The following is a 22,649-nucleotide window of genomic DNA, read 5'->3' as shown; positions in this document are numbered from 1 at the left end:
TTATTTTGCCTATAGTTAGTAAATGGCGCTTAATTTTAATATAAATGAAACATACTTTGTCGTATTAAAATGCTTTTTTTACCTATATAGCTCTAACAGTTTATTTGTTTTCATTAATCTTATCACTTTATTCAAACGAATATAAATTACATAACAAGTAGACAAAGATATTCTCCCCCGTCGGTGGGTATTTCTAGGACGTTGAAAGCCTTTAATCATATGATAGTTCTTGCACGTCTAAATCCTAAGAAATTCTTCTATCTACATCGGGCAGCTGGTTCTGACTGAAAGATAGGTATCTTCTGGTATATAATATAAAATCGTAAAATATTTTCAAATGAAAAATTTTCCTACCAACGGCCAACTTGTTTGCTTCATTTATTAAAAATATTTTTAAAACAAAGATATGATGCGACAAATTTGAAAATATGAAAGCGTTTCCCTGAAATCTGCTACCTTTTACTCCTTAACGCAATTTGACTTCCAATGAAATTTAATTTTGATGAAAATTTCCCTTTGAACTTTAAACCGTCTATTATATCTATGTATTGATTACAGGTAAGATAAGCTTTTATATAGCCTTCTACAAAGTTATTATTTTTGGGAAATAATGGAGTATTTGTTTAAAAAGTATTTTTGTGTAATATGTAATTTCTAGAGTATAACTTAACTAGCTATATTCCAACATGCCCGAATTTGAAAAATAAATCAACTCCGACTTTTGGTTTTTGAATCTTTATGCTACGTTCAAGACTTCTTACGTAGCTTGATCATGTGGTAGTATGAAGTAAATATTTCAGTAGTTTTAAGTCCGTTTGACTGTAATCTAGTTTTGCAATCTCGGAGTCCATCCCTTTCTTTGATTATTTCTCTTTTTATAACAAGTATAACAGACTTCTTGCTAAAGAGTCAGACTCTAAGAAACTCAAATTGTAATAAGCATAAGCATAAAATATTCAATCATTTGAAAAAGTTAGATATATAGAGCGCAGTTTCGAAACGCAATGAATTGCATTAACATGTATATCGATATTCAGAATGCATTATTCAAGGAAGTGAAGTGATTCGTCTACGCTAGTTGGCTTCAAGATAACTTGCTCTTCAGTAGCTTAGATAACTTACCTTTTTATACGTTCCCTTACAAGAACACTGTAGCTATTAGTATCAACAATACCGTGAAATCAATTAGATGTAAACACACTAAAATACAATACGTTTCTATGGAAAATTTAAAAGGCAAAGGATATTGAAAATTACGGAAGAATGAACATCGAATACACGTGTTACAGTACACATTCGAACTGTCGAAAACTAATATGGTATTGACGTATATGAATACTTGACGAAGCTATCGTGAAGTTCGTGATTAAGGAAATACATCTTGTGTAGATATTTATAGATATTTGTAGATAAATCGATTTTTTTTTTAAAGTGGAAACAAGAGAATATCACTACATAGTATAAAAAAGTCGCTTTCTCTGTCCCTATGTATGCCTAAATCTTTAAAACTACGCAACGGATTTGGATGCGTTTTTTAAATAGATAGAGTGATTGAAGAGGAAGGTTTATATGTATTTTTGAGGATTCTAGTGTGATGTAAGTAATTAATTTTTTTTCGCTTACATTGCAAACGCAGGCTGAACCCTACGAGATTTATCAAAATATCCAAATTGAACGCGTACGGGCCACGGGCAGTAACGAACAAATCAAAACTACTGGATCGATTTAGTCATTTTTTCAGTGAGTGACATAGGCTATATATTTAATATAACATTTTTTCAATATTATTGTAGTGTGAAAAATATATAAAACATAATTATGATCACATTGATTATTTTTAAAGAGACGTCAGTCAACGGAGACAACTATTAAACTTAAGTTAGATGTATGTGCAAAAAATGTGCAAGTTTATTAATATTACACATATAATTTACAAGAACATAGTATCAATCCAATAAAAGTGAATATTTGAAATAAAAGCCGACCTTTATTACTTGTATTCAAAAGGGTACTATTCTGAAGTACCTGCATCATATCAAAGAGCCAACGACATCCGTCTTTTTATATCTTTTCTATTTTGTTCGCTTGAGTCGCAACTTTAATACACTTTTTTATATTATTACTTTCCTGGTTTCGTTTTAATATTTGTAATAAACTCAACGTAAGTATATTATTATTTGGCCGAACGCACTATCCATGGATACTCACACGTTAAGATAAAAAAAGCCCCAGTTTATCTGTTTTAATAAAAAACAGTTAACCAAGAACTAGATTGATCCTATACAATTTGTTAACAACAGAGCTGAGACTGAACTTAGCAGTAAGACGCTTGTAATTGAAGTCGCCACAATAGATCGGACCGATTAACAAACGCCACGCTGATTTAACACCAGCATACGTCATGTATCAAGTAAAGCCATTTTGAATCTTGACACGCCTTAGCCGTAGTGGAAATTGCGGAGTATTTGCCAAATTAATGGGTGACGTACAAGGAAAATATTATATGTCTATGTATTATTATGATATATATCTCACTATCACTATCTGGTCAATATATTCTTGAATCATGAAAAAAATATAAACGAAGAGAGAGATAACTAATCTAATATACGACCAACCAGGCTCCAGAAGATAATCCACTCCTTATGTGGAAATTGTAATAGTTTTTACAACTAACTCCCTAGCGAAATTAGAGAATTATCACTGAATAAATTCAAAACTCTGGGTAAACGGAAATTAATAAATAAAGCTTAAAAATTTGACGATTATTTAAATGATCCTAATCCTTGGGATTCATTTACTCCAGTTCAAACAATTTGTATGACTCAAAGAGGAGACTTTCATGCTAGTTCTTCTTGCCCGCTCTACGCCCTTGACTTTCGAACTAATAGTAAATGTAAATTTAGAATCAATCTAACATATTTTCTGTTAACGTTCATAAATGTTCTTGTTTTCCTATATGAATAAAGTTATTTTCAAATTAGAGTCAGATAGTAATAGTTTTTAAACTTAATGTAACAAGAAAATTTATAGAAGTGCGCTATGTTAATTTAGACACATTCAATTGGACACTTGGGCTTGTGACACACCATTGTTTTTCAGTGAGGTAACGAACAAGAAACTTGACGATTAATTAATAAGTTAAATGAAAATGTATATGTATGTCATGTATACTTATACGTACATGTATGACTTCTTTTATTGGTTTTTTATATTTATTTATTATACGAGTATTATACATGATCTTAAATAGAAAATAAGTTGGTGTGGTGGAGACACAAACTGGACACAGTTTTTCTGTCCACCAGGACGTCGAACATATTTTAAAAGAATGAAATGAAGATGATGTCTGATTAGCATAATGTTTGTTATAATTTTTTGATTTAAATTTAATATTGTCTCTTGTAATATTAGTAAAAAGTGCAGCTGGTAGTGAGTTTATTAAATTTGGAATAATGTTTTTTCCCATATAGATTATTATATGTAGGTAAAAGAAATTAGTTTTTTAAATTACTACATGTTCAATAGTGATGGTGAGTTTTTAGGTAATTTTCTGTAAAGTAGTTTTCTTTTAATAATCCTAGCTGCACCTTCTCTTGTATAGGTATAATTTTGAAAAATGCAAATAGCTTTCTGTAGTCCTCTTTATATTGTGATTTTAGTTTTATAGGAGCAATTGTTTTTAAAATACGTATTTGTATTGCAAATATTTGATTTAGATAAGTTTTGCATGTTCTCCCATAGCTTAGAAGTCCATATGTTATAATGGATTCGGGCAGTGCTTTGTACAGTAGAAGCAGAGTTTTCTTAGGTATTTTATTTTTTATTATAGTGAACTTAGGAAGTATCGCCTTTAGCCTTTCACAAACAGAATTGATGTGCACTCTCCAGGACATTCGGTCATCTATTGTAAGCCCCAGGAATTTGTGGTTGTGAACTAATTCTAAGGCGTTGCAGTTGCAGTTGGTGGGATACGAGCTATAAGAATGTGCACATGCGTGATTGTTCAGGACCACATGGACCTTTAGGTAAGTGGTTACGGTAATACCGCAATGGGGTATTTATTTCTGCATATCTTCTTCATCATATTGATTACACGTACAATAAAGAACAATGTATAACACGGCGGAGCTTCAAACGTTTGAAGTTAGGTTTGAGAGTCGTCCGCTTTAAATTTAAGCTCACACTGCTGTATGAAGTGTATATGGATAAAGCCGTTATAAGATTAAGTTCAAATGGTAATATATGAATATCGCTGAATTTACCACGTTTCATCCATTCCAGTCTTCTATTCAGTCGGGCAGCTCATCGGCGTAGCGGAAATTGGTGTTCCGTCCTCCGTCTTAAATTTTCATATCACGAAAAAGACGGCTAAACGGTGGCAGATAGATGGGGTGTTCCAAGAAACTTTGATCAGCTAATTATGTGCAGTATATTTGGGGCAGTAGTGTGGCGTTTAATTATTGATTTTTTAAGCTATTGCATAGATTTTATCGCGGGCTTTGAGCACGACGACCGAATTAAGAAATTCCGTAACGAAAAAACCTAACACACGATGACGTATATATAGGCGCGGCAAATACGCGATAGAGTGGGACAGAACGCATACTGCGCATTCCCATCTCTCTGACGAGATCGCGTGACGTAGCGTGAGCGCGCGCGGCCGGCGCAGCTGGTACGCGTTAGAGTGAGACAGTAGAGTGGTAGATTGAAATAATATCAAAGAAAAAACTTGAATTAATATCAAAGAAAAACAAATACTGCATAAATAAATAATTATAACTGCATAAGTTGATAAAAAATGCTATGCAATAGCTTTACCGCGGCGAGTGCCACACGTTTTTAATTTTGGCCAAAGCATAAACCGAATTGTTTGGAGTAACCGCTATGTTAAAAAAAGTCAGTCTGGTTATGAAATCCCACCAGGTCAGAGATATAGGAAAATTTATGAAAACGAAAACTTTCCATAAGCGTCACTGAAGACGTCAAAGGCGTAAGGGAGCAATTACTGGGGTAATTTAACAAAAGTTAAAGAGCACCGAAAATTTGTTGAGACCATGAAACTCAAAATAACTTCATTCATATAAGTAACCACTTATGAACGTCAACAGAAAAGATGTTAAATTGATTCAAAATTTACATTTACTGCCAGTTCGCAAGTCAAGGGCGTAGAGCGGGCAAGAAATCTCCGCCACTCTTTTTAATTGCCAAGTTTTGAGTCATACAAATTGTTTGTAAGGCAGAGCAGCCATAAATATTTGAACAAGAGCAAATCAATCTCAAGGATTAGGATCATTTAAATAATCGTCAAATGTATAAAAAGCTTTATTGAATAATTTACGTTTAACGAGAGTTTTGAATTGATTTAGTGATAATTCTCTAATTTCGCTTGGGAGTTTATTTTAAAAACGAATACAATTTCTATATAAGGAGTTGTTTATCTTCCATACAAACTGAAATTAGACGGCTCGCGGCATTGGTGAATGTTGGAATTGTAATGAGGAAGTGAAACCTGATTAGATCTGAATTATGATGATATATATGGGTTGATAAATAATATACATTTAAATTTAAAAATATCATATGTATGCCCTTTTCTTCAGACGCTCGATTTAACCCAATTTTAAGTCTTTATATCCGTTTGTATCATTCAATTTGGCCAGGGTATTTGTCCGGGAGAGAACTTCAAACAAAATTCCCTCATGGGACAAGTATTGTTCTTTAAGTTAGAAGCTATATGTGATAGTATTTTTTAAAGTTACAGCGGGCGTATCGAATTTAATTGTACATAAAAATATTATTTAACTAACAACATTTGCAGTTACCGATCCCCTAACAAACCATACGTTTAGACTTTCACTACTCAGTGAACGAGAACGTAGATACGCGCAGGCCATATCGGCGGTAACAGTTAAAGCTAAACAAAATAGTAACTTATAGTAATAGCGCAATTATTTTTCCTACCTTTTCAGAAAACCAGGGAATTACGAACGGCATTTGAAAACTGTTCGAGTACGAATGAAGAGTGTGGAATGAGTCAGATGGAACAGATCCAATCAGGGCGATTGCTCCTCGTGTGTACTGGCTGCAAACTGAAACAATAAATTATTTATTAAAAAAATGAGTGATTAAAAATACTTTAAATTTTAAGGGAAACGTGAGTAGTGGTAACGCTAGACACAACTGCATTGCTGGCATTTATTGTACACATTTTTCTCCTAAATAGTGTAGTTTTAATATGTATTTATATGTCTATCTATCTATAATATGTATGTATATCCGTTGCCTAGTACCCATAACACAAGCTTCACCAGCTTAGCATGGGAGTAGGTCAATTGGTGTGAATTGTCTTTATAAAAAAAATAATAATAATAATAATTACGTATTTACAGCGTAAATTCGCGGATACCTTGTGGGCCCAGGCGGCTACTCGATTCTGAGGAAGTTGCATGGATCTGGTTAGCGCTGCGCCTTCAAAGTTCATATGTCAAGTTTACACATGTATATCCTTTCTATAATATATTTTTATCTGATTGCCCTCATTTTAACACATGTTTGAATAAAATAAAATTAAACTTTGGTTAAAATAACCTTTTACATAAAATATATATTTTATCGTATAAGACATAAAAAACAATAATTAACAAAAAATTCCACATATCGTTTAAGCAATGTGAAACGTGATATAATTTTTTTTTAAATTGATTAGATCTATAGCAATATGTATTCTTTATTTGTGAGACATGTTGATTTGTATGATTTTATATTGTAATAAAATCAAATCAAAGCCTTTGAGTTGTATTGCTTAGAATACCGTGGCCCGCGAAGCGAATACATCGATCCGCAAATCTGCAGCCGGAAATCACCTGTCTACCGTATGCCGACAGCAAATTGTATCTTATTTCGGCCATAGCATGCGCAGAGGCGATGAGAACTTGGATAAACTTATCGTGGTTGGTAACACAGCAGCCAAAAGATCACGTGGCCGTTCACCAACCGGATGGACCGATCAAGTGAAAGTCTCATCGTCCTCAAAACTATACACTGTTATAAGAGAGGCTGGGCAGGAACCGGTGGAAACAGATTGTCCTAGAAATGAGCTACCAACTGAAGTGCGAGAGATTTTGAATGTAATGCACATTCTATCTCTCTCTCTCTCTTACAGACAACTTTTATGGTTTTGATCTAGTTTCATTGTTCATGGTTATTTTATATGAATCGAATTCAAAGGTGAACAGAAAATTAGAATATGAATTTTTGGACGGAAAAATGTTTTAGTTGATGTGAGCACTGAAAAACTAACAGATTGGTTTGCCAGCAATAAGTCGCTTTAAAACTCTCACCGTGCTTGTTTTTTGATCCTTTTATTTTGCAATGTGTGTTTGTGACTGACAAAATTTTTATTTATTTAGATTTGGTTTGAATCCAAATAAACAAGAATAAAAATATATGTTTCAGTCAATATAAGCTATTTGTAAACGCTTTCTAAATTCCATTTGCGTTCAATGTAACGTTATGTTGAAATATAAAAAATGTTTTCAATTTATGTAAGTCCATTATCGAAAACCAACTTTTCGTTTGTATTTAATGTGATTCTCTGTATGAGTATGAAACCCTTTTTTTTATTTTAGCTTTTATTCTATGAACCAGCAAATTTTACGTAAATTAAATTAGTTTTTGGATTCATTATTCTTCTAAAACGTATACAAAATAAAGTTCTGGCGCATTAAAAAACAATTTCAAAATTTCGAACACCAATAAGCGCGTATACTCCATTATCAAAGCGCCTCTGTGCTAAGTTAAATGAATCGCCCGGCCGGGTAATTAATTCTAATTTCAAAAATATCACACACACGCACACACATGTGAATGTGATACATTGTCACAGTGTTACTACTAAAATTACACGGATATATTCAACGCCATTATCTACAACATAAAAGCATTTAGTCCAATGTTTGGAAGTGTTCAAAGAGTCTAATCCAAATGGCTATTGACACTACGGGTATAAATCTGCGGAGGTTCACAAGCTCAAAGGGAATTTACATGGGAATTATCAGTATGGAGAATTATACAGAGATTTGTAGTGATATCATCCAATATTGAACTCGACGTGAACCGCATAAAAGATCCATATAGTACTCAGGTTCAGAACTGAATAGGAGCGTATATTGGACGGTATTAGGGACCGACATTAGCGGAATTTGACCTTATGCATACCTCTGATATTAATGGATTTTAATTGTGACAGTATAAATATAAAAAGTCAAAGTCAAAATCATTTATTCATATAGGTAACACAATGTACACTTATGAATGTCAAAAAAGAAATATACATTAAATGCTTCTAATTTTACGAACGGAAGAGAAGAACTGGCAATAAACTCTCCGCCACTCTTTTTAATCGCCAAGTTTTTTGTTTTACACAACGTTTGTAAGGAGCTGCAACCATTACACTATGTTCCACATGACATCGTCATGATCGAACCTAAATCACTATTAAATTTCATTTCGAAATATATAAATATAATATATATATAATATTAACGCAAATATATATGTTTGCATATCTTGACATTTCGAAGCTGTCACGTTTCCCGAAAAGAACTAGAATCGTTGAGTAAATATTAAACTGGTGGCGTGATAACACTACGTCGTGGATTACTTTCTTTATTAGATCTTGTCTTAGACTTGGATTAGTCCTGTTATGTGGTATATTTAAATTTGCGTTAATATCCGTTATATGACATACTCAAAGATATTTAATATTAGATCGTCTCGATCTTATGCGATCCTCATTTAATTAAAACTCTCATTTCTTCTTCGTATTTGTTGAGAAATTATTTTAACCATGTGTCATCTTTTTCGCGTTTATGTATTGTTAATGTAATTTAATACTTTTCACCGTTCCTGATAGAGTAGAAGAAAGAAGAACGTTTTTTCCACTTCATTATCGTTTGATTTAAATTAAGAAACGAAAACATAATTTTAAAGTTGTTTTTGCACTTCGATACCTACGTGACGTGACGTGATATATTATTGTACTTTAAAAATAAAGTAATAGTTATTTTTTATAGTAAATCTTATAAGACGCGTAAGCTTTAATCTTTCTAGAATAAGGTGAATGCGTTTGAATTTAACCCAGTGAATGTAATCCTCGCCTGCGCTTTTCAGCCAGTAATCCAAAATCAATGAAGATTTCGATGTCAACTTTTATGAAATCTGAAGCAATATAAGAGATTTTAAGGTACCAATGGGGCAGATTTCTGTTTCATTAATCTTATATATTTTGATCTCTTTTCCGTAGTAATTAAAACAATTTTTGAAGTTATACTTCTTTAGGCGCTTTATGAAAAATTTATGAGAGTGATATTTTACGATGCGTAACACAAAATTAACAGAATGAAGTTGCCCACGGAAGATGCTACGGCATTGGACATAATTTGTCGTGTACATGCACGTAATAGTAAGCAACTAGTCTGGCCATAAATGCCATTTTAAAACAACATTCGAATTAAAACAGAATTTAACATAAATTCTGTTTTAATTCGACACTTAATGTAAGAGAATAATAATAAATATTTATTTATTTAATTTTTCAAAAGTAAACTGAACTTTACTGACTATAATGACTCCTTTTCCAGTCTTTGATTATTTAATTGTAATTAATTATTTGCTTGCAATCAAAAACTATTGTTAATAATGCCAAAGAAGTATAACTTCCGCGCGTACATAAGTACACGCACCCTTTTTTTACTGGACTTACGCTTGTAATATAATAATACGAAGGAAACAAGCGGAATGTATAGTTGAGTGGCACATGTTTTGTTAATGCAGCGATCATGTCATAATAGGGTTTACTGTTAATGAATAGCGAAGCTAATCGTTAATACCTGGAACTGTTATTGATGGTTCATATTAACTACTAACAAATAAAGTAGGTACCTACATGAACTTTGAACCTGTTACATGACCCTATCGATATAATACGAGTAGTATACCTAAATATCATTAATTAAGTTATTTAGTAAACTATAAACACTATTACTAGGCTATCCTTGAAAAAGACATCCCTTAGGCCTGTGTTCGCAACATTTTCGACCCTGTTGTTATTTTTAGTAGCGTAACGTCTCCCTCTGAATCGGATCGGAGTTCTAAGCGCGTAAAACAAACATTACTTTATGGACGCTTTTCAATTGTTTACAGCAATAATTTAAGACTTGATGAAAGTGAATACATTTTACAGCTTAAAGGATTTCCCGGGGTCAAAATGTGTCTCACTGTCCACATCAAGCGTAGCTTAATACGTGGCTATTGTTTCCGACAGCTTGCTTGCATTTTCGGAGCAGCTAAGCTGAGTCTACGGAACGTCAGATTCGCTTTTAGAATCCAATTCAACTTTATGTAAGGCAACTATCACATTTTATACTAAGATGTGTTATAATAGGATTTGAAGCAGCTGCATAGAGAAGGGTATTAGCAATCCATTCATAATTCTTTTGTGTTCGGCACTTTTTGAATATTGCATATTTATTATATTCTTAATTATTATATTCAATCTAAATATCGGCTTATTGAAGTGAAACTTCTTTATCGACGTTGGAAAAAAAATTACGTACGCGTACGCGTCACAATTTTCCGTTACGCGCCATTTTTTCTTGTCCGGCGATTTCGGATCCAATTTATTCATTAGTTGCAAGATTTGTTGTTTGTGAAGTTTGCCTACCTTTCAAAACTAACTTTAGGTTTACCGCAACGTACTGTTATTTGCATTGGATAATTTTTTCACGTTATATTTAATAAATATTGCAGTATTTAATTTAGGTTTAAATATAAATTATGCTTTAAATAATTATTATTTATGTCAAAAACCGTGTAGTGCGTTCATAAAATGTATAAAATTTTATGTTTTATGTTTAACTCGGGTAACTCTGAGATTGGCATTGAAAATTACTACGCTAATACCTATATATGTATAAACAAAATCGTAAGTTATATAAATAAATTACACAACAACACTTGGACCATACCATATCCAAATTCGCCTTAATAATATTGCAGTAATCTGTTAGATTGTTTTTGAAATACTACAGCAAAAATATTATATGAGCGTTGAAAAATATCATCTCACCTTTGTTACAAAACTACGAGGACAGTCAATATTTCAGGAGCAAACTTCTGTTATTACAAACAATTTGAGGCAACGTATATTTTCATTTATGACTTCTGTAAATGTTGACACAAACTTAAGAGATCCCTGCGTCAGTTTGCACGCTCGAAAATTGTTTGATATGTGAACTTGGGTGGTGCTGGGGCGCGTATTTGAGAAATAATCTCCGGAATATCATTTTTGTAGGATAACAATGGTTATATTGTTGTTGTCACTTAAAATATTCCTAAGTATATATATATATATATATCAAGAGTGTTAGTTAGTGAGCAGAGGTTGCCAAGTGGCTTCAGCGTACGTCTCTTATCCCTGAGGTCGTAAGTTCGATCCCCGGCTGTACTCCAATGGACTTTCTTCTGTACATTCGCTCGAACGGTGAATGAAAACATCGTGAGGAATTCGGCTTGCCTTTGATCCATAAAGTCGACGGCGTGTGTCAGCTATTCACGGGAAATAGCCCATTACAGTCGAGCTACGCTCGCCAAATCAGCCAAGGCCCTTAAGGCCAACATCAAGACTCCATTAAAAAAAAATGTGGCCCTCGGTTCGAATGAGCGGTTGAACTAGGCAGAAGTCTTTAAAAATTAGCTCAAATGTTGAAGTTAAACAGCTGAAAAAAAATGCTAACAATCTAATTTATCATTTAATTCAGCAATGCTGGCGTCATTACCTTCAATAATTTATGTGCAGGGCCTGGTTTTGTTAAAATTCAGGTCGTGCTATCTCGTTATTGTGCCTAGTTCTCCTTCCCCGTTCACTTTGTCTGTCTTACCCTCTTTTCCTGTCAATTGTATTCGTCATTTCTTTCGTCTTATCCTACCTCACTCCGTCATATAAATATAAATCATTTCATGACAATAACGGTGAACATAAAATTTAACTAAATCATTAAAGATACTACTCTACCAAAATAGAAATGAAAAAAGAAATAGTAACTACAAATTTTAGATTTATATAAATTACCTAATTAAAAATATGATGATGGCAAGGTACTTAACGCCTTTTTCTTAATAAATCAGCCTACCACCGAATATATCAAGCTCTGAATAAGTAGCCTTCTTTTTGGGGAGGATTCAAAGGAGAGGTGCCTGAATTCTTTAGTTAATTTTTACTGACACAGAATATTAAAAGTAAATTAAACCATGATAAATTTTACTAAATTTCACGTTAGCTGTGTCAGCCCAGAGACTTTGTGACGTGAAATTAAATTTTCATTGCATGTGCGCAATTAATACATGTAAAGAAAATATAGTGAGAATGTTTAAGACGCAAATGGTGTGTTTATTGAATCATTCCAATATAAATAAATAAAGCGAAAATATCGCACTGATAGTATTTTAATGCACAACCTTATCTTTAAGAATTGTAGACCTATTAATGCATCTATGGTGGTTCACTGGTTAGGTTTTATTAATAATTTATTTTAATATGCAAGTTGGAAATTCAAATTCTGTGTTTATCGCATACTTTTCGTTAGTCTCCATCACTTAGTAAGTGTTACATAGAAAAGTTCACTGGTGCACAGCCGTGTTTCAAACCTCAGGATTCAGAACTAGACCAACATTACTTTAAATCCACGAAGCAACGATTTAGTTTAGCATTAATGAATCACATTACGTTCAATTTGTTGCATGTCTAAAACGGTCGAATTAAAACTTCTAAATGGAAGTGGTCGCTTTTAATTTATTTGAAATTGTTTAGTGTCACTTAAAAGGTTCAAGTGTATTAAAAAACAGACCTGCCATATATCCCATTTGAAGTATAATACAAATACCTCTGATCAACTCTAAATATTTATACTACATTACAGATCAACTATAACAATTTTTACTACATAAAGCCAAGTAAGTGATTAGGTTTCTATATCAATCCGAAACATTGTCTTGCCGGATGTAAACTCAGGATCTATGGGTCACATTGGTTAGTCAATAGAAGCGATTTTCGATATCTAATCAGAATTATTAGCAGACACAAATTTCCTTAAAGAATATAAGAACGTATAGTTGGTACTATATAGATGAAAATCTGTATTTTTATGTTTGTATGTATGTATAAAAAACTAGAAGACCAATGACAAAAACTCTTTCACAATTAGAATATCATCTTTTAGTAACATAGGCTATATTTTACAAACCATTAAAAAATATAAACAATAGGACCCTAGGGTCCCCGCACACGGGCCACACGCGACAGCCACAAACCCCGAATAAAAAAGAATTGTATAAGAAGCTTTTAATTAGAATTGTAAAAGAGTTCATTGTTTTCTTAATAATACATAGAAAGATATAAGATATGCTGAAGTTAAACACCCGTAAAGCCTTATTAGACGTTTCTTACCAAACACCTTGATGATAAAATAATTGGAGTACGAGTTCTCTTATTCAATAGTAGGTTATATGATATCATATTGTATTAAAGGACGCTGCGTTGTCTAAGTGCAAACAATTTAAGGTTGTGGCGCCTCCCGCGTGGTCAGACGTGACCAGTGAATAAAGTAGCACCCGGAGGCTACACCGGCTGTATTTGCTTTTTTTATTACCGCATCCATATTTCAACAGGACCTCTATACAATATTTGGAAGTACTAATGCGTGCGTGGTGAGAAAGATGATTGGTTACTCAATATTCTTCGCAAAAGTGAACTGCTAATAGAATTGTTTTCTTTCTTCTCTTAGGTAAGGTATCTTTCGGTAATTTGTATAAAGACTCCTCCCCGTTAAAGGCTTATACACTTATACTTTTGTATAAATCATTGTATAAATGTGTTGGTGATAACATTTCAGGGTATGCTTACTTTTGGGTTTAAGACAGGATTGTATGTTTCTGTACGACATTTACTATTACTGTACAAGAAATATTTATTTTGAAGAAACAAAAAGTGAAACTCAATCAAAGAAAAGTCCAATAGAGCACGGTCTAGATTTAAAGTCGAATGCATCTGAACATTATATGAATAATTATAAGTTATAATAACTTTGGACTGAGGTTGGCGGGTAATCTAAAGTAACTATTGATCGACCTGAAAGTTTGCGTGTTTGAAAAAATTCACTAATTCAATTATTTTGTCTTAAGCATTTTGTCTTAATAGGAAGCAAATTACTTTACTAAAGAAATGTTACCTTCAAAATGATACCTATTAGAGAATGCAGAACTATTTCAATTACTTAGTTCGTATCTAGAAACTATTTATGAGAAAATAAGGTCCACAACAAAACTAGATTCATATTTATAACGTTAAAAAGCAATTTAACATTAATCTACAAAATTCTAACCTAATCAGGATTTCATCAGCCGCATTTCGCGGTTATGATATTCTAAGTAAAAGTGTAAGATCATCTTGAAGGAATGAATTTAATTTTATACAAACTCCACAGATGAGAATATGAAAGTTGGAAACGGAAGGAAATTGACCACAACGAGAGATACAAAGACTAAATTGAACTTGGCAACTTTCCACATAAATGCACGGGAATTACAAAATATTATATGCTGATTTTATTTAAGGAAATACGAATGCTGAGAACCATAAAATACGTAGGCCAACTGTATTTAAAGTAACGTAAATATCAAATTAAATTGTTTCACTATTTGTCGTACTCTTAATTCTTCTCCGAGCGGCTTCATCCTTTGGCGTTACGTAGAGATGTGGGGTCACTCTGCATCTTCTACCGCATTTACCATGGAGAGTGTTAAGCGGAGTTGTTCGGATTAATACCTGCAGTTGAGTTTCATCATCGGACGTCGAGGCAGAATACGAAATTCCACCCGTATCACCTCGACGTCCGCCGTTCCACAACTGAGCGTTTTTCAAGGCTATGTAGTACCAGCTGCCCACTGAAGTATTTCCAAACCAATTCGACTTAAGGTCCTTCAAGAAAAGAGCGTACCAATTCTTGAAAGGCCCGCAACGCACTTGCGAGCCTTCTGGCAGTGTGAGTGTCCAGGGGCGGCGGTATTACTTAACATCAGGTGATCCTCCTGCCCGTTTGCCTCCTATTGCATAAAAAAACTCCTATTTTACCATTACTGGCGACAGAGGCTAAACTTTTTATTATATTACGATTAATTGATTCAATATGTGGATCATGATGTAATGACGGGAGCTCCTTACAAGTGCCTTGTCAAAAATCTTGGCGATTGAAAAGAGCACGTGATTTTAAAAATGGTAGTAATTCTATCAATAAGCCACTTATAGTACTCAAATAATAAGAATTGTGTTTTAATTATTTCTAGTGCCAAGTTTGAATTTCACATAACGCATTTGCGATGCGAAGCTTCTTGTGTTCTGACCCCTGAATTTGAGGGACATCAGGTCAAATTGGAAGAGCGAATTAGCGTGCGTAAGACACATGACAGGTTGACATCTTTCATTTTAATACAACATATAGATTATATATTATAGATTAATAATATACAAACTGAAAATTGCGAGTGCGAGTGAGAGCAGTGCGACTTTCTTTCTAAGGTCGTAGGTACCCTACTGTCCACCAATGGACTGTTCTATCTATGTGCGCATTTAACATTGGGGTTTCCTTCGAGATGAAACCGGCATGTCTTAGACACAAATGGTCAACGGCGTATGTCAGGCTGATCAGCTAATTGCCTACTGAAATAAAGAAATGAGCACATAACAGATACATAAATTTGAGGCATAGACCTGATAGATTGTAGCGTCACTGGTTTTATTTGGTAAAATGTTATTGAATGCATTGTTCTTAGAGTTATAAATCAGAGACAAGTTTTAGTGCAAAAACAATTTTGATTGCTAGTAAGAGAGTAATTCGTTTAAGTAAGTTAACTCCTTAAGTTAAGTTATTATAATGTTTTATTAGAAATTTCAACGTCAATGTTTAATCCGTTATCGGAAATGAAACCTAGCATTTGGCATATTTAACGTAGCTCTTAACGCATCACAAGCCCAAATTATTTCAAAAATACATAAGTATATTCTTTATTTAAATAAAGTGGTTAGTTTTTAGCTTTTTGATATTTATAGCGAGTTAAAGACATCAAAAGAGGCCTAGCGATGAAGCGTACAACCTAGAATTACTCGTAATGCGTTCAAATCAACGGCTATGTAGTTGTCTGTCTATGTAGCAATTGACATCTGCTTATACAATGAAGGAACTCATTACGAGGTATTAGATACGGACTCAGAGTCAGCCACGGAAGGCTGAACACCGACTTTCCTATAAAAATGCTAATAAACGCAGCTTCTTTAAATAGTCAGTCTTACCTTCAAAGACTTAACTGTCTGATACATAATTTTTTCAACACTTTAAGCTTAAAACCTAGCCTAGCACCCATTGCTAACTTTATGCAAGTGCTAAAACTTTTCTTGCTGCGCTTATAATAGAAACAGACTGGATTTAGGGGCCTGTATTAACTGATTAGTGATTAGAAAAATAAGTATGGACAGCGACTGATTAGTGAAGGTGATTAGAAGCATGTTCTATTTTTTGCGAGTGAACTGCAAGTAGTGACGTCGCGTGCGCCCTCCCTTCCCCCTCACTGCCAAAACACGTCTGGATAGGCAGCAAGACGCTTCGGTCAACCTGAGAGGAAAGTAAAATTCCGTCGTATCTTCAGCAGCTAATTCCTTATAGAGTTGGTAGCTTGCCATGAATGGGTCTTGTATTAATTCATTTTCGAACCCATACTTTTCTTGGTCTAGCAAGTTCAACTTCCAAATCTTCTTCGGTTTCAGATAACACCGCGTTTAATACTTATTTCAGTACATCTTCCAATTGCAAGCGCGCTTCTCGATGTTCGTCCAAACTTGCTGATCGACAGCTATCGACAACTGAATTTACTTAACAGAGCCACTAAGCAAGAATTAAACACTGCACTACCCACCTGCATTAATCATCTTCAATTAGTAATCACTTGCACTCGCACTTATCTTACTCTCACTTAAGTGGTGGGGGCCTGATGACCTGTAACACAGGTACTCTTACCTTTAGCAGGTATCAGTCTCACGCAAACTAGCTTTTTCCCTAAATAGACCAGTGCCGATAATTTTTGAAACCAAAAAAAATTACAGTAGGATGAAACCCATTAGAAAAGCAGGGGAATATGATCAAAATGAAAGGAAAAATAAATTACGGTCGATCTGAGGTCGGGAAGGGGTAGGGGGGGAGTTTTAAGGGTAAAAAACGGTTTACCTCGATTTCCGGCAAAACTAAAAGTCCTATCGAAGAAAGTTAAATCGCAAAGTTGTAGGTAATAAAAAGATCTAAAACTTTTGTATTTACACATTTTTCACATAACCTCAAAATTGGTGTGAAAAATTCAAAAAACCAAGTTTTTGGTTTTTTATTTTTATCTTTTACAAAAATTTATTTTTTTAAACGAAATTTGGTGAAAACTTACCTTATTATGTCCCAAATATACTGTAATTTATTTGATTAAAAATATTTATTTGTTCGCCTTATTTTGAATAAATATCGAAAAAACACCCTAATTTTCAATCGAAAATTCTGACGTCAAAATTTCAGCTTTTTTCAAAGGGTTGGTGTGCTTTCAGTTCGTTGAAATCTCTACTTTCCTATGGTAAAAAAAAATATATATATTACCATAGAAAATCTTCTCAGAAAATGCAAAACATCGTATGCAGTAACGCCCAGACCCGTCATACCCTTCCCTACTTCTCTATGAATCTTCTTTAAATTATAATCAGATGCCTATTTATTACTATTTTAAGATAACTTATATATATACCTGAGTGACCTAAAAAAAAATGTTTAGCCTTTAGATGGGCTAAAATTTTCGTATTTCATAGAGAAGTAAGGAAGGGGATGACAGGTCTGGGCGTTACTGCATACGATTTTTTGCGTTTTCTGAGAAGATTTACTATGGTAATATATATATATTTTTTTACCATAGGAAAGTAGAGATTTCAACGAACTGAAAGCACACCAACCCTTTGAAAAAAGCTGAAATTTTGACGTCAGAATTTTCGATTGAAAATTAGGGTGTTTTTTCGATATTAATTCAAAATAAGGCGAACAAATAAATATTTTTAATCAAATAAATTACAGTATATTTGAGACATAATAAGGTAAGTTTTCACCAAATTTCGTTTAAAAAAATAAATTTTTGTAAAAGATAAAAATAAAAAACCAAAAACTTGGTTTTTTGAATTTTTCACACCAATTTTGAGGTTATGTGAAAAATGTGTAAATACAAAAGTTTTAGATCTTTTTATTACCTACAACTTTGCCATTTAACTTTCTTCGATAGGACTTTTAGTTTTGCCGGAAATCGAGGTAAACCGTTTTTTACCCTTAAAACTCCCCCCCTACCCCTTCCCGACCTCAGATCGACCGTAATTTATTTTTCCTTTCATTTTGATCATATTCCCCTGCCTTTCTAATGGGTTTCATCCTACTGTAATTTTTTTCACTTTTTATTTATTTTGAAGGCTATCTGCACTGGTCTAAAACAGAAGTAAGACAATTATTTATTCATAGCTATCACTTGTTTATGTCCTAAGTTTTTGTGAGAAATAAATAAAGATTATATTATTACTTATCAAAGTGAATAATGTAGGCAGTCTTACTGTAAAAGGTTAATATATACGTAGAAACGTTGATACCTGCTACTCAGAGAAATGTATATTCATTACAACAGATAAAGCAATTTATTTTCAATTTGTCAAACTAAAATCTAGAACAACTAGAGGCCCAACAAACATCACTCAGAATCAATATAAAGTGGTTTAATATGGGCGCTTCAACGCCGCACTAACAATTGTCCTTGAATTAGGTACGTCAAAGTAAATTGCTCGAGCAGTTGGGCAGAATCAGTATCAATGAAATATGCCGAATTAGGTTGGTATAAAGCTTGAATTATCAACCATTGTTTATTGAATGTTACAGTATTAAGCGAGTGAATTTCAACCATTAGTTTGTGCGTAACGACGTGTGATAGACAGAAGGCTGATCCTTGTTGTCAATAGCTAATTTGACGATTGCTACGAACGAAAACCAATAATTGGCACTAATGATAATAAGTAAAACAATTATAGAAAAAAATAATGTTTAAGAAAAATTAAACCTTAAAAAATTGTACATATACTTGGCTTGTCATATCTTAGAACTTGAAATAATAATAATAAAGATTTATTACGGACAAAATAAAAGGCAAGTAATAGTAACGATTTTGCTTAAGAACTGTTAAGCTATTGCATAGCTTCTATCGCGGGCCTCGAGCGTGGATACCAAATCCAGAAATTCCGTAACGAAAAAAACCTTACGTTTTAGAGCGGGACAGAACGCATACTGCGAATTCACATGACGAGATTGGTGCAGCCGGTGCGCGTTAGAGTGAGACAGACTATATAGGCGAGTTAGTCTGAGTCTGGTAAAGTGGTAGATTGAATTAATTTATTAAAGAAAAAACTTGAATTAATATCAAAGAAAAAAAAGCTGCATAAATAAATAATTATAATTGCATAATTTGCAATAGCTTTACCGCGACAGTCCCCGAGTGCCACACGTTTTTTTATTAGTATGTTTAATATACCTAGTTGTATTAAAAAAAACTATTTTGTAATTATAAATAAACCCTGCTCATTTATCTAAAATTTAAAAGAATTTAATTGAAAGTGCAACGTTGATATACGAGGGTACTTTTAAAATTTGATTGCAGTAATGGATTAGTATCCTTTACGTTTGTGAATTCAAAATCTCTTTGTGGGTTGCCTTTCAATCTTTCCAAAATAATTTTAATAACTTGCTTTATTTATTAAAAGGAATTGAAGAATATTTTTTAATACATATTATTTAATTCAAGATATAAGAAGTTACCACACGTAATTTCTTTTCAGATTAGTGTCTATTTCATGTTTTTTACAGGTGGTAAGTCAATCAATCAATTAATAAGTCAATTTGTATGACAATTTGTATGACAATACCTGGCGATTAAAAAGAGTGGCGGAAAGTTTCTTGCCAGTTCTTCTTACCCGCTCTACGCCCTTGACTTGCGAACTGGTAGTAAATGTAAATTTACGATTAATTTAACTTGACGATTCAAAAGTGTACTTGGTTACCCACTTGAATAAAGATATTTTGAGTTTGAGTTTGAGTTTGAATCAAGATGTATAATAACAATATTTACTTTTAATACCATATCCTTTCTACCTCTTCATATAGTTTTAAATTGTCATTAGTTTTCACTATATTTTTCTCATTGTTGATATATAATAAAATCAAATTTAATATTTTTTAGTACAATGTATATATAAATAGTAAACCCTATATAACTTATTAAAACAAATCAAATTTAATTCAAATGCATAATAACGATTCTAAAAAAAATCTTTAAGTAATCTATGATGATATTTGTCATCATACAAACTAAAACAGGCAAACGCTTTTATAAGCAAAGTACTAACTTGTCCTTGTCTATCAAATTATGTTTCTACTATGATAAAAAGAGATATCTATATTTTTTCATCAAGCACTGATCTTAGTGCTTAGGTACAGCGTAATAGCTTTAAAGCTTCTTGCAATAATTTTGGTAAAGTATTGGATGACATTTTAGAGTACTTATTCTTAAAACCCAATTGTACTGGTAAGATGAAGAAAAAAAATCCGTATAAATATCGAAATTAAAAAAAAACAGTTGCTCTACAACCTTAACGTTACTTAAGTTTACTTTTACGTTTGAGCGTCAGATTTGTATATGTTTCTTGATCATTTAATCTCTCACCGATTTATAAATATAAAAACGCACATAGACACAAAGCCCATCGGTTCGAAGCCGGGATTTGAACTCTCAGGGAAGAGAATTGAACGCTTAAGCCCCTGGCGAACAGTTCGTCCACACAGAATTTTACTAGAGTACGTTATCTATTAATTAGTTTAGACTAACAAACTATTAGCAGTGGCTACTTAAACAAGTTTAACAGGGTCTCAAAGTTTGGAAAACCCATCAGGGGAGTCTAAATTTATCCCGTTCCACTTATACTACTCGAATATAAATTCAGGTTTGTAACAATAACTCCAAAGTGAACAGCTCTCTGTACTAAATTTTTAACAAAAGCGAACGAAACAATAGAAAAATACTGAATGTTAGAGCAAGATAAGTGGCTTATGTTATTACTCACATTCAAAAGCTGAAGAGTTTGTTGATGACTCAGGAATTATTTCGATGACTTTTTGTTAGATAGTCCATTGAGGAAAGATTATAAAATTGGACGGTATGATAGGAAAACATATATTTTTGAGGACAAGAGGATAAGAGGTGCTAACTGCTGCCCATGGACATTTGCAACGCTAGAGTCTTGCGGGTGTGTAGCCGACCTTGGAGGGAATATCTCAATTTTGTATGGGCAATAAATTCCTTTTTAAAAGCTTACTATGTGTGCGTGAACAGTGAAATGTGTTTCAAATTATGACAAAATGTATGACGGAATCGTTTCCCTTAAAATTAAAAAAAATATGTATTTTATGGTTGACTTGCTACTATTTTATCTATACTAATATTATAAAGAAGAAAGGTTTGATTTTTTGTTTGTTTGAAATGAATAGGCTCCGAAACTGCTGGACCGATTTCAAAAATTCTTTCACCGTTGGCAAGCTCCACTATTCCCGAGTGACATAGGCTATGTTTCAACTTGAATTATCTAACCCAAGGTGTAAACAAATAAACAAAAAACTTCCTTCAATCGTGTGCGCTGCGAAATCTATTAATGATAGAACAAAATGATGTATTACAATTTTTCAGGACACATCACTTACTATAAAAAATGTCGCGACAGCATGTCTCTATCTTTTATAGTTACGTCACAATAAGCGTCCTTTTATTATTTTTTTTTAATTACCAACGTTTCACATAAGCTACAATTTAATGGCATAACCACCAAAAAAGCATGGTGGATTGGTGTTCTGCCGTTTCTCTTGAATAGTTTACTACTATGTAATACAACAAAAATCTTAGCCACAGCAACGCTAGGCCGAGTCTACTAGTTGTAATATAATCATATAGGTTTCAAACGATTCAACCAATACATACTAAAATTAATTATCTTAATAAACAACGAACTGTGCAACTGTGCAAGGTTCTCCCTTTAAATTGGTCATAGTAAGTTGTGATCTTGCCATATTTTAGAAATCCTTTAAGCCATTTTGTAGTGCGACCACTAAAACTATTAATAAGGCATTATTATTTTATGTTTTATTTCAGTTTGTAGTCAATTATATAAATCATTATGGTAGTGGTAAACTAGCGACATATCAGCAAATCCGATGGTAAATTTTATTTGTCACCTGTCAAATGGATGTTAATATTTTTTTGTCCGGCAGAGTACTCCCAAACCTCGTAGAATTGTAAGTGTTGCATTTGCAGTGGTATAGTTTATGAATTAATTCAGATTTCCGAGCAAACTCGCTTATTTTAACTCGACTTAATTGATGTAGTCAATATATATATTTAAACTAAACTTGCTAATCAACATATGATTGCAATTAAAACAT

General features: G+C 33.0%; 1 protein-coding gene across 1 annotated transcript in view; it reads right to left on the bottom strand.

The window, feature by feature from the left end:
• The window catches only part of LOC125062581 (glutamate receptor 1-like), a 98,555-nt gene that overhangs the window by 53,277 nt on the left and 22,629 nt on the right, over nt 1–22,649 (bottom strand). Inside the window, exon 3 of the mRNA XM_047668590.1 lies at nt 5,965–6,092. Within this exon, the coding sequence (XP_047524546.1) occupies nt 5,965–6,092 (128 nt within the window). The remainder of the gene's footprint in view (nt 1–5,964; nt 6,093–22,649) is intronic.

This window comes from Pieris napi, chromosome Z (genome assembly GCF_905475465.1).
Source record: "Pieris napi chromosome Z, ilPieNapi1.2, whole genome shotgun sequence".
Classification (NCBI taxonomy): domain Eukaryota; kingdom Metazoa; phylum Arthropoda; class Insecta; order Lepidoptera; family Pieridae; genus Pieris; species Pieris napi.
Note: the sequence above shows the minus strand (reverse complement) of the source record. Positions and strands in the feature narration are given on the sequence as shown.